Source organism: Hippocampus bargibanti, linkage group LG10 (assembly GCF_051943395.1).
Source record: "Hippocampus bargibanti isolate YZ-2025 linkage group LG10, ASM5194339v1, whole genome shotgun sequence".
In the NCBI taxonomy this organism is placed as follows: domain Eukaryota; kingdom Metazoa; phylum Chordata; class Actinopteri; order Syngnathiformes; family Syngnathidae; genus Hippocampus; species Hippocampus bargibanti.
In genome coordinates, this window is record NC_142743.1 from 1,733,744 (window position 1) to 1,752,822 (window position 19,079).

General features: G+C 43.0%; 1 protein-coding gene across 4 annotated transcripts in view; it reads right to left on the reverse strand.

Annotated features, from left to right (window-relative positions):
• glra3 (glycine receptor, alpha 3) overlaps positions 1–19,079 on the reverse strand; it is a 70,282-nt gene that overhangs the window by 33,443 nt on the left and 17,760 nt on the right. For 3 of the 4 annotated variants that reach the window (XM_089005892.1, XM_089005891.1, XM_089005889.1), the window contains exons 2-3: positions 14,386–14,516; positions 13,311–13,378 (exon numbers count right to left, since the gene is read on the reverse strand). In XM_089005892.1, coding sequence (XP_088862018.1) covers positions 13,311–13,378; positions 14,386–14,516 — 199 coding nt within the window. The remainder of the gene's footprint in view (positions 1–13,310; positions 13,379–14,385; positions 14,517–19,079) is intronic. The other variant, XM_089005890.1, reaches the window with a different exon arrangement.

Consider the following 19,079-nt stretch of genomic DNA (forward strand, 5'->3'; position numbering starts at 1 on the left):
AGGGAAAGAATACGGATTTCGGATCAAGATGCAGTGCATGTTACAAGGACTTTTATTAATTTAGTGAAGGATATTAATTTGTTGGTGTGTTTTTAGGACCAGTCGTTGAATCTTTACCATATTTAACACATGCATGTTTTTGCTGCATTATGTTATTATGTTTTTCATGATATAGTGGAGCCTTGGCTTACTTAATTGGTTCGCAGACAGAGTGTGTAAGGCGAAAAGTGTGTATCCCAAAAATTAATGTCCCATAGGAAACCATTAAAATGAGAATAATCCGTTCCCAGGTCTCCATAAAATATACTTTTCAACCAAATAAGCCTTAAAACTACACACAATGTACCTTATTCTATGTATAATAAATGTGCTATTGTCACTTTATTTACATGTGTGATGGTCGTTGATGGCTCTTAATTGACACCTGTTGCTTTCTGACTTGTAAGGCCTTGCAAAACAGAGGCATCACATTATCATTCATCATGTTGATGTTTCTCATAGCCAGTCTTTTCTGGATGGAACTGTTCAATAAAAGCCTGCCCATCATTCCACTTAGCCAACATTGCCTTGATACTGTCACTTGATGCTGCAGCCATCTCCTCCTCCTCGACCTCAGATGGCAACTCCTGAATAGCTTGCTTCTGCTTGTCCTCTTGAAGGCAAATCAAATCCTCTGTGTTGAGGACCTCATTATGGTCAGCAACAAGCTCCTCGATGTCATCTGCATCCACTTCCAGTCACATGTTCTGTCCAATGGAAACAATGTCGTCCAAAACAAGAGTCATGAGGATCAAATGCTTCAAAGTCCCTCTCAAGGATGCATGCGGGCCACGAATTATTCCATGCTGCTTTCAAGGATCAAAGACATAACATCATGTCAAGCCTTTTATATGAGCTGAGCACAATGATACACATTGAAATGGCCCTTCCAATAATCCCTAAGAGATAGTTCGGTGTCATTAGTCACGTGAAAGCATCGAGTAAATAAAGCCTTTGTGTAAAGCTTTGTTGCGAAGGATGGTAGCAATGGTGGACTTAGCATATCGGTACCAGGCCGCAAGATCAGACAAACGCACACCTCGTTCGTGTTTCTCAATGATATCCTTCTTCTCCTTGACTGTAATTTCGTTTTGTGTCTTCTTCGGCTGAATACGAGCCTGTGGTGGGGTCTTTTTTGGTCCCATAACAGCAAGTATCGTTCAAGACGATCGACGTGTGCATAAAGGGGGTGTGGAAAGGTAGGCGGGCTGCGACCCTGTTCGGTCGTGTGCTTTGGTGTTCTTCCGCCGAAGATTACGCCGCAAGCCGTGGTGGGGCGGCGCTCCATGTGTATCCCGAAAAGTAATGCTTATGCCAAGGTTTATTTTTCATAAATTTAACGTTCGTAAACCGAACATTTCGTCAGGCAAGGTGTACGTAAACTGAGGCCCCACTGTACATTCATTAGTCTTCCGGACCACTTCATCATCACAAGGTTCATGGGGGGTGCTGGAGACTATCGTAGCCGTGTTCAGTCTCTATGCGGAGGACACCCAGAATTGGTTGCCAGCCAATCACAGGTTTTTATGATATTATTGTATTCATTTTATTAATTGAACTTTAAAGGGTTGCGTGTAAAATAGTGACATCTGGTAAGATTGGATTCCGCCTTTAAACACTTTGCTCCACTTTGTTCTGGTCTTTTGGAATCACCAATTGAAATCAGCTTGGTTTCACTCAAATCACCAATCTCTGACAAAATAATGAAGGAAACAACTTTTTGTGAAACGACGTCGTTCCTGCACAACAGTTACTGTGATGTGGTTGCCAGCCAATCGTAAGGCACACAAAGACAAACAACCAAAATACAATATACAGTGGGGCCTCGGTTTACGAACACCTTACCTTACGAACGTTTCGTTTTACGAACGTTAAATTTCTGAAAATTAAACCTTGGCATAAGCACTACTTTTCGTGATACACACCCCCTACCATGGCTGGCGGAGTAATCTTTGGCGGAAGAACACAAAAGCACACGACCGAACAGATCCCCAGCCGGCCGGCCCACCTTTCCACACCCCCTTCCTCTCCTTTCTCCGAATGCAAACGTCGATCGCCTCCAAGGAGTTTTTCACAGATAATTTTGCTGTTATGGGACCGAAAAAGGCAACACCACAGGCTCGTGTTCAGCCGAAGAAGACACATAACAAGATTACAGTCGAGGAGAAGAAGGAGATAATTGATTGGTGGATGGATAGATAGATAGATAGATAGATAGATAGATAGATAGATAGATAGATAGATAGATAGATAGATAGATAGATAGATAGATAGATAGATAGATAGATAGATAGAGATGCAGCATCCTCGTCATTCACTCTTCAAACCATGAGGTATTCCAATAGTTTTACGTCAATATGAATCACCCAAAAAATACTCACCAGTCAGGCTATCGCTCACTACTTTGTTTGCCTGTGACATTTTCAAAGGGTTTTTCAATGCAGGGAAAAGCAAACGTCCTTGGATAAGTTCATTAAAAAAACGCCAGGCAAAACCCAATTGAGAAACAACATGAATGAAAGAGGGCAAAAAATGATGAGGGCCAAGTCAAAAGTTAAATTGTTATTATTTGTTTATTTTTTTATTAATAGTTTTTTTTTCTCATTCTCATTTACTGTGCAATAATCAAATTGTAACATGCATTAGTAGAATAATTTAATGTTTTTTTATGCTGTAGAAAAAATGTCTACATTTGGGAGGGGTAGGAACGGATTAGGGCATTTAAATGTAAAACACATCTCCCCTCACAAAATTTTGTAGTTGAGAACGTTTTCCCAGACGCAACACATTTTGGAAGTAGTGGTACCACTGTACCTCTTTTTTTGTGGTACCCATCATCGAGAAACATTTATATAACCTTCCATCAGAACAAACGCATGCTTGTTTTTATTGAACTGATCTGCTCTTCAGCAAAACCTGTGGCATTGTAATTTCTCCCTTTGTACTCTGCTCACACAAACGGAGTGGATTAGGAGGGATTGCGTGAGCTATTGGGAGAAAAAGAGAGCCGGACAGCAGTAAATCTGTTTAACATCGATAGCGTGTGTAGACCTCACTGGCCAAACCTGGCTCTAAGCCTTCTGTGTGCGGATGGTTACGTGAGTGAGTGAGTGAGTGAGTGAGTGAGTGAGTGAGTGAGTGAGTGAGTGAGTGAGTGAGTGAGTGAGTGAGTGTGTGTTGGTGTGATTTACATTATATATTTATAAACCATAAATCTGTTGACCTCTGTGTATTGGGTTTATTTAACCTTGACTAAAACTAACATTGAAATGTATTATGCCTGGAAATGTTGCTCTCTCAAGGCAGTAAATCATATTTGACATTTGTGGTGTGATGAGGTTGTGGCACTGGGACCTCCACTTAATCGAAAGAAATCAAGCAGTGGGTGCATCATTAGACAGATGGTGAAGAGGAGAGAAAGATCTTAATCCTAGAGTGAGTAAGTAACATATGGACTCGTATGTAACTCTGTGTTTCTATCTGTCTAGAGTGCTTTGATGTATTAATTTTATGTCAAAACCTCACTTTTTGCCTTACACTTACCCCCCTCATAACTGGTTATCCCCTTATTAGCCATATGTCGCAAACAAGTTTTCACTCAACAGCTTAGACTTAGAGCTATATTATTACACAGAGACTGCACTCATATGTATTGCTCAGAACGAGACTAAAATACACCATCTTTGACAATCTTGATTAACGATAAAATTACAGCGCTGGGAGCGGGTTACAACAGTAGGTTCTCTGCAGGGTCAACGAGCCGCTTATAAAAAATGATAAGAGGCAAAAAAATGGAATAAAGGAAAGAAAAAAAATACTTTATGCTGCAATGTTAACAAACAGTTGCCTTCTAATCGAGTTGCCTTCTTCTTAGCCAGTAATGTCAAGTCAGTTTTCTAAACTTTTCTTAACTCAGCCATCAAACAAGTTCAGGTCCCAATTGGAGGAAATGAGCTATTTTGTGAACATTGGAAAACTAGTGCAATTGACATGAATTCAAGGGTCTGTTTTACAACCCTTTGTTGAGCGTGAATAAGCAATCCTTGGATCATTTTCGATGGCATTCTAATGCTTCCACACATCGGTATGCAGATGACACAAAGGCATGTATTAAAGTATCCCCCAAGGACTGTAGTCTAAGTAAGATATTTTTTTCTCTCTCTCTCTCTTTATCCATCCCCATCCATTTTCCATGTCCTTATTGTGATCCGGTCACGAGGCAGCAGCTTTTAGTAGTGAAGCCGAGGCTTCGCTCTCCCCAGGCACTTCTTCCAGTCCTTCCCGGCGGTCCTGAGGCTTTCCCAGACCAGCTGGGTGACAGCTGGGTCTTCCTAGTGTCTTTCGAGTGTGCCCTTGTTCGTCCCCCGGGGTCGAACTCAAAACCTCTGCACTGTGAGATCCCCTGGGATGTGTGTGTGTGTATGACTTCCAGATACAGACTGACAAGATGGTAATGGCTAACCAACCAGATATCGTGGTCATAGACAAAGGGCAAAGGAAAGCCGTTGTCGTGGATGTAGCCGTCTCGAGTGATGGAAACATCAGAAAGAAGGAACATGTCAAAATGGAGAAATACCAAGGGCTCAGAGAGGAGCTGGAGAGAGCCTGGAAGGTAAAGGTGACAGTCATGCCTGTGGTGGTCGGAGCACTCGGGACAGTGACCCGCAAACCCGACGAGTGGTTGCAACAGATCCTGGGAACATCATCGGATATCTCGGTCCAGAAAAGCGCAGTGCTGAGAACAGCACAGATACTGCGCAGAACCGTCAAGCTTCCTGCCGTCTGGTAGAGGACCTGACCTAAAAAAACCCTACCTTTGGGGGTCACTGCCCTGAGTGCTCTGTCCACCACAGGCATGACTGTCACCTTTACCTTACAGGCTCTATCCAGTTCCTCTCTGAGGCCTTGATACTTCTCAAGTTTCTCATGTTCCTTCTTTCTGATGTTTCGGGACTGCCACATCCATGACAAAGGCTTTCCTCTGCCCAATATCTATGACCACGATATCTGGTTGGTTGTCCATTACCATCTTGTCAGTATCGATGAAAAGGTTTTTCAGCCGTCATCTGTACTTCTTTGAAGGTGTCGGACGTTTCGCTTCTTATCCAAGAAACTTCGTCAGCAAACTAGTTAAGTTTCTTGGATAAGAAGCGAAATGTCCGACACCTTCAAAGAAGTACAGATGACGGTGGAAGAAACCTTTTCATCGATGGACCACTCCTGTACGACTGAGATCTTACACAGACATCTTGTCAGTGTGTATCTGGAAGTCCCACCATTTCTTTGCTCAGTAATTCTCTACCACCATGAAGGGGGGGGGGGGGGTCCCATTTTGACCATGGGGTTTCCAGTCCATACTCTGCATAGATGTTTTGGTAGACTATGCCAGCCACCTCAATCAAGTGTGGTTTTCCAGATCCTCATCGAGTTTGCAACGAAGGCTCTCAGGGTCCTGTTGACCTTATACAATTCCGAGCATTCAGTGATCCATGTGTGTGGCATCGAGTCATAGGCTTTCTTGTAATCAATCAAGGCTGTAAACAGGTTGGTATGTCGGGACCTGCAGTCTTGTGTGACTCTTCTGTCAACCAGCAGCTGATGTTTGCCACCTCTGGTATCTCTACCAATGCCTTTCTGTGCTTTGCTCATGTATTGATTCATGAGTCCACTTATCTTAGCCGCAATGATGCCTGACATGAGCTGCCATGTTGTGGAGAGTCAGGTTATTTGCCGATAGTTGGAAGGAACTGCCCCCTTTGAGGAAGCCTTCATGATCAGGATTGTTCGCCCTTCAATTAGCCATCCTGGGTGAGTCGCATCCATCAGCAACTTGTTCATTTGTGCTGCTAGGCACAAATGAACAAGTGAAGTTGCCCATCTACTCTTCATAGTTTTCGGGAACAATCCGACAAAAACATAAGTCAAAAAGTCAAAGTCAAAGTCAGCTTTATTGTCAAACGTGCTAATATGCATGACATACAGCACAAATGAAATTAATGTCCTCTCGGACCCAGCGTACAAGACATGCAAGGCACTTATAACGTGGCTAAAAGACATACAATTGACAACAGACAATACTTGTAATTTCTGTATGTAAAGTGAGGTAGTGTCGTCTGGAAAGTGAGGCAGTGACGTATGTAAATAAACAATATAGTAGGACGAAAAGGGACTTAAACAGGGTAAGGAGCTGTCGAGGCAGCTGCCCAAGGGGCACCATCGTCATCATGAATATAAACAAAGTGCAGATTGTGTGAAATTTGATGGCTAGAATCCTTTAAAGGACAACGTCCGGGCAAGTTGCGTCCATAATTTGTAAATTCACTTCAAATGACTTCCACTGAGCGCATTTTACAAAGATTCCACCGCATATACAGTAAAGTCTCGTTATATCGATATCGGATATATCGATAGTCCCGGTTATATCGATGCTATTTCTATGCACGCACGGAGAAAATTACATGCAAACAGGGTCGGATATATCGATAGTCCCGGTTATATCGATATTTTTTCGGACTCCCTTGAATATCGATATAACGAGACTTTACTGTAGCTATATTTTACGTTTTAAGACTCGTACTGAATATTCAGGAAGTCTTGTTTTCGAGTTGATAACGATACCCACCGTGATGTCACATTCTGAATACCCCTGACCGAGAAAGCGACACACAATGCATTTTGGGTACTTTTTTTCATCCGAAAACACAGTGTTGATGGCGAAATTAGAAGGAAAACTACATAAATATTGCGATGGTGAATCGTAGTGTGTCGCAGCCAATTGACGTAACACGCATAAAGAAGGTGTAAGTTTACTCAAATTCCCAGCGGACAAACCAGCCCATTTCCAATGGAGCAAAGCAGCCGAGCACCAGCAGAGGCGAACGAGGAAGCTAACCAAAGTTAGCGATTCGGCGCTTGGACAGCGGAAGTTTGATGCATGTTTACTCATTTAGTCACACTGCGTGCTAAGTGTGAGTTCACCTGGTGAAAGCGAGCATTGCCATATTAGTGGAACAAATAAATCGTACAAACATCCACTTTCCACCGTGTCATTTCTTACTCTGGAGCGCTGTCGAAGCTTTCGCTCTCATCTCAGTATCTTATGTTTGTGTGGCGGTCTCCTTTGTGTGTGTGGGTAAAACCCACCCCTCTGTCTTCTACCACGGATTTTAACCAATCACGGGCGGCTTTACGGTTCTGATAAGCGGCTTTATATACCGGACGAAACGCTGCTTGTGCGCCATCTTGGGCCTCTGATATGAAGGTAGGAGTTTGCAATCCCTTGATTGCGATCGACTGTGACCCAACGCACTGGTCCAAGTCAACTGTGTGGGGTGTGGTTTTCCAGATCCTCATCGAGTTTGCAACGAAGGCTCTCAGGGTCCTGTTGACCTTATACAATTCCGAGCATTCAGTGATCCATGTGTGTGGCATCGAGTCATAGGCTTTCTTGTAATCAATCCAGGCTGTAAACAGGTTGGTATGTCGGGACCTGCAGTCTTGTGTGACTCTTCTGTCAACCAGCAGCTGATGTTTGCCACCTCTGGTATCTCTACCAATGCCTTTCTGTGCTTTGCTCATGTATTGATTCATGAGTCCACTTATCTTAGCCGCAATGATGCCTGACATGAGCTGCCATGTTGTGGAGAGTCAGGTTATTTGCCGATAGTTGGAAGGAACTGCCCCCTTTGAGGAAGCCTTCATGATCAGGATTGTTCGCCCTTCAATTAGCCATCCTGGGTGAGTCGCATCCATCAGCAACTTGTTCATTTGTGCTGCTAGGCGCTCGTGGAGTGTGCTTCATCCTGATGTGACCAAAAGGACCAGCAACAGGCACCACCTCAATGTGTACCCAGGCAGACAGGCAATTCACTGCAGCCTTTTTTGATCAGTTGACAACAATCAGACAGGCTCTGATTGCAGGGTAGTGATCTCGTGTTATGTCAAAGGGAACTCAAGCGAATTGTTAAAAAGTGGAACTAGTGATAAACAATCTGCAATTCCTCCACTCACCCTTCCAAGGAAGGTTTAATGGCCAATAATGCAAAGGAATTCCTTGATCCATCACATTTTCAGACCTGTCCTAAAATATAGCTTCTTGTTTGGCATTACAACGACAAACCCTTTATATGTTGTTGACAATCACATACGATGCGACACATGAGACACACGAGCAATGTGCAAAATAGGTTGCCTCTCAATTCTTCTGACATAGGCAGAGAGGCAGTCGGAAGACTGACATATATAACTGTGGAAAATGGATCGTAAAAAAGAACTGTACATAGTGCAAGGATCAAAATCCAGTATAAAAAACATTAAAAACATGTATCTGGATTGGCCCGACATAGGATGACTGCTATTTACAATGCAAGAGTCGAAATAGTTTTTTTTTTCACCTGTTTATTCAGAAGTCTGACAGCAGTCGGGAGGAACGAGCGGCAGTATATTTCCTTTGTTTAGTGTGTGTGTAAGAGTCTCTGGCTGATGGTGCTACCCAGTGCTGTGAGGGTGGGCAGGAGGGGGTGGGAGGGACTGTCCATCAGAGCTTTTTGTTGAGCTTGGGTCTGTCTCTTGCCCACCTCCTCCGGAAAGTCCAGGGAGCAGACCAGGACAGAACTGGCCCTCTTGACCAGGTGCTCCAGTGTTTTCCTGTACCAATTCCGTAGTGGATGGCTGAAGTGACCACAGAGTAATACAATGTCTTCAGGGGTGGCCCCTGAACCCCAAAAGACCTCAGATTGCTGAGTGGGAAGAGGCGATGTTGTCCCTTTTTGATCAGGGCATCCTTGTTTGTCGTCCAGTCCAGTTTATTGTTGTGAAGAACACCCAGGTATTTGTCGGAGGTCACCCACTCTATATCCATACCGTGGATGTTCAACGGTGCAGGTGAGGATTGTTTCCTGCAGAAATCCAAAACTAACTCTTTGGTTGATCTGGAGGTGATTCTGCTGGCATCAGTCCACGAAGTCCTTGGTCCCTGCACGCCCGATTGTCTCCCACTGTAATGAGACCGAGAATCACAGGGTCATCATAGTACTTCTGAAGGTGGTAGGGTTGGAGTGTTGTGGCTGAAGTCCAACGTATAGAGGCTGAACAGGAATGGAGCCAGGACTGTCCCCTGCGGCGCTCCGGTGCTGCGGAGAAGCCTGTCCGACTCACAGTTCTTTGCCCTCACATACTTTAGCTGGTTTGTTAGGTAATCTGTAATTTATGATGTAAAGTGGTGGTCCACTCCAGCATGCTCCAGTTTGTCCCCCAGTAGATTGGGCTGGATGATGTTGAAGGCACTGGAGAAATCGAAGAACGTGATCCTCACAGTGCTCCCAGCATTCTCGAGGTGCAAACGCGCAGAGTGGAGGAGGGAGATGATGGCGTCCTGAACATCGATGCTGGGCTGGAAAGCAAACTGTAGTGGGTCCAGTAATGAGCTCGCCAGCGGTCGCAGTTGAGCAAGGCTTAGTGTCCCCAGCGTCTTCATCAGGTGAGACGTCAGCGCCACCGGTCTGTAGTTGTTGAGCTTCCTCGGTGGGTGATCTCTGGCACTGGGACCAGGGATGACATTTTCCACAGCTGTGGAACTCTGCTCAGGTTGAACATGTGCTGGACAATGACACATTTAGGTCATATTTTAGGTGTTCAATTACCTTACATGTTTCGGCATATACTTCTGCCTTCGTCAGAGTGTCACGGATGTTGTGACGCGCCTTTTTTCTGCTGGTGTTACTATGAGGGCGTGACCTACCTGTCAGATCTGACCGTCAAGTCACGCCCCCCGCTGTCCGCTCGTCCCTCCAGGATACTGCTCCAGGTGGTAGAGAGCATGTAAGCTCCCTCATCCCTGTTGATGGTCCCTGATCCAGCGCTGATGTTTGTTTTCTTCGGTGCGGATGACTCTGGTCTTCTCCCAGTCCATGATGTGATTTTCTCTTTTGCAGTGGTCTGTGATGGCTGATTTATGGTGTTCCTGTTGTGCTTGTTCTTTTATTGCTCTTGTTTGTATTGTTGCTGTCTCCTTACACTCCTTCTTGTGCTCTTTTTTTCTTGTATAAAAACTCCTTCCTGTCTCCCCGATGTATGATTTATTGCATGACTTGCATGGGATTTCATATATTGAGTTGCATTTATTTTCCGGGTGTACTTTGTCCTTTGGGTGTACCAAGATCTGTCGAAGAGTTGTGTGTGGTTTGACCGGTGTGTTTATGTTGTATTTCCTCATTGCTCTTTGTATGCATTCTGTGATCTCATGTATGACAATATTATCATTCCTCTGTGCTCTTGTTTGTTTGTTTGCTTTTTCTTTCTCCCCTGTCTTGTGTTGTTTTTGTTTTGGACCTGCTCTGCACCTTTAGTGATTGCCCACTGAGGATATTGATATTTTTGTAGTGCGTTTTGTACGTGTTTTTCCTCCTGTGTTCTGTCCTGCGGGTGCGTGATTATTGTGGTGCGTTCATGTAATGTTCTGACGACTGACAACTTATGGATAGTGGGGTGTTCAGATGTCCGAAGGAGATATTGGTCGGTATGTGTGGGTTTCCTGTGTACTTTTATTTTGATGTCTCCGATGACGTTTGACTATGAGGGCGTGACCTACCTGTCAGATCTGATCGGCAAGTCACACCCTCATAGTAACACCAGCAGAAAAAAAAGTGCGTCACAACAACATCCGTGACACTCTGACAAAGGCGGAAGTATACGCCGAAACATGTCAGGTAATTGAACACCTAAAATACACTCTCTGTCAGAAAATAATCTGTTTTAATTTGTTTTATCTGTTAGATATCAATTATACAGGATGAATTTAATACAACTAGGTTCTGAGGAGTTGGGAATTGATGTCGTCTGGACCTGCTGTCTTCCTCACTTCCATCCTCTTCAGTTGGTTCCTCACCTGCTCAGTTGTGACAAACAGACCTTTATATTGGGAGTAATCCACTGTTGTTGGAAAAACACAGCGCAGTCCTGTTGGATATGGTGTTTCTTTCACAAAAAAAAGGCATCTGTGATGGTGGCGGTGAGTGAATCAATAGCCTCCCCATGGATCTCAGTGAAGAGCTCCAACCTGCTTGACTCAAAGTGGTCCTACAGAGCCTCTTCAGCCGCTGTGGCCCATCTTCTAACCGTGCGAGTCACAGCTGGTTGCCTCTGCACCAGGGGTTCGTACACAGGCTGGAAATACACCATATTGTGGTCTTTTCTTCCAAGAGCTGGCAGCTGGTAGGGTTTATATGCCTTTGATTTGCATAAAACAAGTGCAAGATGCTATACTGAGGCCACCAAAACGGAAACCTTCAACGCTTCGGCTGCGCCTAGAAATTCTGTCCATAAAGGTTATGAACAGAATCGGTGACAAAGGGCAGCCTTGGTGGAGCCCAACCCTCACTGAAAACGATTCCGACTTATTGCCGGCAATGCGAACCAGACTCTGACATCGGTCGTATAGGGACCGAACGACCCCCTAATCAGGCGGTCCTGTACCCCATGCTCCCGAAGCATGGGGTACACACACTCCTTTGTGTGTGTGGGTAAAACCCACCCCTCTGTCTTCTACCACGGATTTTAACCAATCACGGGCGGCTTTACGGTTCTGATAAGCGGCTTTATATACCGGACAAAACGCTGCTTGTGCGCCATCTTGGGCCTCTGATATGAAGGTAGGAGTTTGCAATCCCTTGATTGCGATCGACTGTGACCCAACGCACTGGTCCAAGTCAACTGTGTGGGGTGGCACGGGAAATGGGAGCAAAAAAAGATTTATGTGTCTTGGTGTTTCAATTTTGTTCATGTGAGGGATTGTTCACGCTGTTGCTCTTTGTGGTGGGAGTGCGTGCATATGTGTGCATGTGGGTCAATCATGGAAGGTTGATCGCTTCAAAAGTGGATCTTGGGTCAAAAAAGTTTGTCCTATGCGTGAAGGTGACTCAATAGTAAGTACCTGCTGCAGCTCGCATGCAGACATTGGCGAATTCGAGCGGCAACAACGGAATAGAAGCCAGATTTGAAGAGGGTTGTCCAAGAGAAGGAATGCCAGAAGTGCTTGCCCTCAGGCACGAAGCAACTTGCTTATTTAGAGTCTAACGTTATTATATTTTTGTTTGTGGACTTGGTTAAAATGAGACAGTGCACACAATACACTGCACACAATACACTGTATACTGAAATGGGGAATTGTCTGTACCCCAATACTGTATTTGAATTTGCAAGAAACAAAAGTGACATTAATGTTAATGTTATTTACAACATTCAACAATTGACCCAAACACACTTATAAAACAAGGATTAATATACTTATTCAATTAAGGAAATATATAGTGCCACGCGGAGGACTCTGGATCTGGTTGGATCTGTCACCTTTGTGCTTAATGCAATGAACCAACAAAAAATTGCCATGTTCTGTCGATTTCCATCACAAAAAAGGTGAGGTGTTGTAACAGACCATATTTATTATTAGTTTAAATTCAAAGGACCTGTTTGTCGCTTGCCTTTAATTATCATGCTGGGTGGGGTGATTTCCAGAGGGGGCTCCCATGTCTGAAGTTGATCAGCAATCACCTCCTGCTGTAACACCTCTGCTGATCTCCAAGATATGGCCAGATGGTTCATGCATTATGAGTAGTACTTTGGCTGTTACTGATGCACGTGCTTGCCATTTTCAGATTTGGCGCATTAACTTTTGATTGTCTTTTTACAAATTCTACCATGCCCAGCTTGGTTATGCATTTCATCCACAGACTATTTGATCCTTAGTGTCCTTCCTTCATTTCATTGTCACTTCCTTCTTGTTTGTGAGCCAGCATTGTTTCCTGAGCTATAGATCATCAGACTATCTCTTTGTTTAACCAATCCCTGGAGCCTTGGCGAATTGTCTCACATTCCCTTTTGCACCAGCAGCGATCTCGCATTGGCCTCAGACTTTGTCCCGCTCTGCCCAGCACAGGTTGAAGCCTTGGATCGCCACAAAACTGATATATGGAGTTGATGTATGGGCTACTACCAGTCTTTGAAGTTTGGTTAATATTCTCATATAATTCTTCATTTATTCACTGATTTACAGTACTATAATGACTTGTTGCATGTCTTGGTGGATGCCACTCAAGATTCAAATTGATAAACCACAGTTGAAAACTGGATAAATGGTCACTATTCTCCTAAATATTATTTGAAGCACTATTTACATTTTCCTGTAACTCTTATCGACATTTAATGAAATGAACTCTTTGTTAATGTTATACTCTTACTGTACATGTATGTATTCATGTTCATCGTCGTGTACATACCATGGTGGTTTCAGCAATGGAACCAAAGCTGTTGATGAAAATGTTACAGGAGACATTGACTGGTGGACCTGGAAAGGGAGGATTACAAATATTACTTGGCCAAGAAATGTCATGCAATCAAATTACTGCACTGAAGAGCGCTTTCAGTTCTTCAGTCCTTATACTACATTTTCTATTGCATGGTACATGGTAGCTCCACATACTCCGTCCATTTCATCATTAAAAAAATCATCCAAAAACAAAATATATGTGATTCAGTCCAGAGGTAAGTGCTGATTAGGTTGCAGGCCTTGCCCACAGTTGGATGTATAAAAATGAATAAAGTGCCTCCAACAACACTGAAAGCTGAGCACATTATTTTTGTCATGTTTTTATTGCTCAAAATACAGAAATTATTTTATTTTCACTCTAGATAGACATTATTATTTTCAGGATCAATTTGTAAATAGTGGGCGGCCTGGGCCCATGTGGGTTTTCTCCGGGCCCTTCGGTCCCCTCCCACATTCCAAAAACATGCATGGCAGGCTGATTGAACACTCTAAATTGTCCCTATGTGTGAGAGTGAGTGCAAATGGTTGTTTGGCTCTGTGTGCCCTGTGATTGGCTGGCAACCAATTCAGGGATTCCCCCGATCAGTGCCCAAATACGGCTGGGATATGCTCCAGCAACCCCCGCAACCCTCGTAACGCGGTACGGATAATGGGTGGATGGATGCATGGATGAATGGATGGATGGAAGATGAATGAATGAATTTGTAAATAGTTTTGTATGTACCAGTGTTTATCCTGATTGGGGTTATTTTTAAATGATATTCTTCAAAAGATCACCTCCACCAATTTTCATTTTGAGAAATCAAGTCTACAAAGTATCCTTAAAAAGACAAATTGTCCCCACCAACAGACCATAAAGGTTTAAGACAGCAGAAAAAAATATTTACTAATTGTACATGAATAAGCACACTGACTGATCAACACATTGCCTCCCAACTCCAAATGTATTGCAAAAACATCAGAAATCATCCAACAACCTTGTTTTTGGGAGAAAAAAACATCAGCTTTGTTCCAGGATACAGTACCTTTAAAGTTTGGTCTTATTCTTGCATCATATCCAGATGTCCTCCCCATAAGTTTGTCCAGAAAGTCAGAGGGAGACATTGGTACCTGTCGAGTTCTTGCAGCATTGTCAACCTCCTTACACCGGCTGACACTCAAGATAAAACACATACAAAAGTACACATTTAGTTGCGCAAGCATTTTAGCTTAGCTTATTTTACAAAGATTCTACCGCTTATAGCTATATTTTACGTTTTAAGACTCACGCTGAATATTCAGGAAGTCTTGTTTTTGAGTCGGTGACGATACTTACCGTTACGTCACGGTAGGTATCGTCACTGACTGGGAAAGCAACAAACAATGCATTTTGGGTACTTTGTTTGGTCTGAAAACTTCGTGTTGATGGCGAAATTAGAAGGAAAAGACATAAATAACGCGATAGTGAATCATTGTGTGTTGCACCAAGACTACTGCTGACACAAATTCCCAGTAGACAAATCAGCTCATTTCCAACGGAGTTTGGGCGCCACCTTGTGCATTTTCTGGGACGCTACATTGCAGTCCAGACGCCTCAAAATGACACGGAAGGACTTCTTTAATTAATTGCAAACATGTATGCTTTCATCTTCAGAACTATTTGAATCATACAGTAAAGTCTCGTTATATTGAGATCGCTTATATTGATAATACTGCTTATTACGATACTATATTCATTTCCCGTGCACATTTCTAGTCTTTTTATGTATAATTACTTCAGTTTAGTACGATTCATGGTTATTACGATAATCTGGTTACTACGGTGCTCTTTTTCCTCTCCCGCCGGCCATTTTGCTATGTTTATATCAATACAAAAGATACTTAAGGTGAATCGATATTTGCTTAGGCGTTTCTATACAGTACCACCATTATCGAAATCTGTATTGGTCGCGCCGTTGGTTGACTTGGTTACGTGACCAGCTCCCGTGTCTTGCAGTGTAGCAGACGCCATTTTCTACCATCTTCAACAATAGCGAAACGAAATAATTATGACCTCGGAATGAAATATAAGGCAATCGTGGCTGTTGAGGAGAATCCAACATGAAATCAAAGCCACGTATGCCCCAGAAAATTCCCATAATGACGAGGATGATGAGGATGAAGAATCAACTGAGTACACACCTATTGCAACAAAGACACAAGCGTTGCAAGGTGCTATGGAAACGATCTTACTTAGAATCCAGAGAAAATGAATCAGGTTTTTTAGAAATGTTAAACAAGATTGAATCGTTTGTGTTAAAAGGTGAAAATGGGAAGCAGAAGATGATTGAATATTTTTTTAAATTGCATAATAAGATGTAAGTGTTGCAGTTTCCCTGTTGCAGTGTTATGTACATGTACACTGTACTGTACTGTGTATGAATGCAATCGGTTTTTGCAACAATGTTTATTGTTTTGTCTGATGAAGCGTGATGATTTTGAAAATTACTGTAAAATAGTCATTAAAAAGTGTAAATACGTTTTTATTTTATGCACAAGTTTATTTTTCACTACTGTACAGAAAGCATGCTAGATACCCAATCCATGAACCCAATGATAAAATTACATGCCATATCAAAGATCCCCCATTTACGTGTTGCCCCCCTTCCCCTTTTAATGCAGTTCGGCGCAAGTGAAACTCCTCCACAACAAAATCATGTTTACAGCAAGACATTTTTCATTTCCAATCATCTGTTTTCTGATCCACAATTGACCAGTAGCCCGCGGATTGGTCCCAAGTTTGACTTTCACCAAAAAAGTATTGGAAAAATAATCAGGTCAACCTTAACCTAAGGTGATGTGTGACTTGCATTACCAAAAGTTGTTAGCAATCACCAGTATGGAATTGCAGAGCTGTTTGACACATAATTTTAATTTTAATCAGTTTGTTTTATCTGCATTTTACCAATGACACTGGCAAAGAATGTGAAACTGGAGTGAAAGGAGAAGCATTTTAAAACCATACACATGAACCACAAAGAAGGAGAGGAGGGAGCTGTGCCCATAGGAAAAGAGATAAATGGAACGCCAACAGTAAATGACTGAGAGGAGGGGAAAATGACAGGAAAATGTAGAGAGTTGGTTGACATGATGCAGAGGAGGAAGGTAGACATACTGTGTGTCCAGGATACCAGGTGGAAAGGGATCAATGCGAGAAGCTTAGGGTCAGGGTCCAAGTTTTTCTATCATGGTGGAGACATAACGAGAAAGGGAGTCTTATCATAAAAGAGGAGTTTATTAGGAATGGCTTAGAAGCAAAAAGAGTATCAGATAGAAAGATGAGATTAAGCTAGAAATTGAAGTTGTGATGTTAAATGTTAGTGGGTATGCCTCACAAGTAGGATGTGAGTTGGCGGAGAAGGAGAAATTTTGGTTAGAAGTCATTCAGAACATCCTTCGTGAGAAAGTTGTAATAGATGAAGACTTCAATGGACATGTTGGTGCAGGAAATAAAGATGATGAGGAGGTGATGGGCAGGTTTGGACTCCAGATGAGGAACTTTGCAAGAAAGATGGTATTTAACTTTGCTAATGGATGGAAATGACTGTTGAATACTTTCTTTCATAAGAGACAGGAACATATGGCGACCTATAAGTGTGGAGGCAGGAGCACACTGGTAGACTACATTTTGTATACACGGTGCCATCTGAAGGAAATCAGTGACTGCAAAATAGTGGTTGGTGAGAGTGTAGCCAGAGAGCATAGGTTGGTCGTGTGTAGGATGACGCTGGTGGTGAGGAAGATGAAGAAACTATAGGCAAAGTTGAGGACAAAATGGTGGAGGCTCAAAAAGGAAGAGTGCTGCATGACTTTTAAGGAAGGAGTTGAGACAAGCACTGGGTGGGCAGGAGGTCCTTCCAGATGACTGGCAAACTACATCAGCTTCTCGAATGAGAAGTGAAACACCCGACACCTTCAAAGAAGTACAAATGACGACTGAAGAAACCTTTTCATCGATGGACCACTCCTGTAAGACTGAGAGCATACACAGACGCATTACTGTCCGTACTCTTGCGTCGAAAACCACATTCGACCCTTCTGTCAATGTTTATATTATTATTATTATATTTATATATATACATTTCTTTGAAGCTGTGTCCTTGCCCTGTTAAAGGATGTGGCTCGCTAGTCTAAGCCACCTGTATACGAACATCTTTAAACATCGCTTTCTAATCTTTGTTTACGTTTTGGACTTCCTGAGACGTCATATCCTGCCTTCCCTTACATCAGGGGTGTCAAAGTCGTTTTTTGCTGCGGGCCACATTGTAGATATGGTTTCCTCCCGAGGGCCGTTATGAATTTGTGGAAGCCATTAGAATGTTTAATCCCCTCCACATATTACATACAGAGCGCTAAATAAAATAATTAATAACTAATTTTCAAATCTGAAGTCAAGAAAAATGACTTATTGTGGTTTACATCCAAAAATATGACATTTTGGTTAGGATTTTAACAAGTATAATGGACAAGTTCACAAGTTTGATTTGCTTTCGCGGGCCGAATTTTTTTTGTGGCGGGCCGGATTTGGCCCCCGGGCCTTGACTTTGACACCTGTGCCTTACATGATGTCGCATCCACATTACGTCACATCATATCGCGTCACACCGTGTGCCATATATAAATGCTCTCCCAGTTCTTCTCTCTCTCTCTCCCATGCTTCCTCCTTAGCCGACACCGCAATGTCTCAGCTCTCTTCAAGATTAAACCAACTTTCTGTTCAACACCTGGCTTCCTGATGATTTAACCATTCTCTGCCATCAACGCCTGTAGAAGCAGTGAATCAGGGACAAACGATCAAAATAAACCCATTAACCTGGCTCCCCCATGTGACTCTTTTCCTCCACATTTCTTGAAGGAAATTCTCCCGAGTATTGGCACATCGGTCTTAGCCATTATCAACAGCAGCCTCTCTTCTGGCATTGCCCCCCAACAATTTAAACATGCTGTTGTCCAACACTTGATCAAGAAACCTGGTCTTGATCAAGTTGTACCCTTAAATTATAGGCCCATTTTCAAACTGCCTTTCATCTCAAAATTGCTTGAAAAAGTGGTGCACACGCAGTTGAAATCTTTCTTGGATGAGCATAACAACTTGGAGGTCTTCCAGTTTGGTTTCAAGTCAATGCATATCACAGAGCTTGCCCTGTTACCGGTATCTAATGACATCCTCCTGGCCAATGACACTGGAGATTACGTGTGTCTGCTTTTTTTTTTTTTTTTTTTTTTCTCGATCGAACTGCAGCATTTGATACAGTGTATCACAGTATTCTACTGTCTCATTTGCAGCACTTGGTGGGCATTACCGGGAGTTGTCTTGACTGGTTTAGGTCCTACCTTTCTTACAGAACCTTTTGTGTTCGCCTTGGATGCTCTGAGTGACGTACTGCCACTCTGTCATGTGGTGTTCTGCAGGGCTTAATTTTCAGAATCAGAAAGCCTTTTATTGTCCCACAATGGGGAAATTTGCAAAAATGTTAGGACCTATGTTGTCTCACTATAAATACTCCTGTTGGGTTCCATCCAAAGGAAACATGGAATTTCCTTCCACTGCTATGCAGATGACTGTGAGATCTATGTTCCAGTGTGCAAAAAACACACGTAACGTAACGTTTCACGTTAAGGCCTCTTTTATCCGGCCTGGAGCAAAACATGTTGAACTTCAATGAAAAGAATACAGAAGTGATACTTTGGTCCCGGTGGC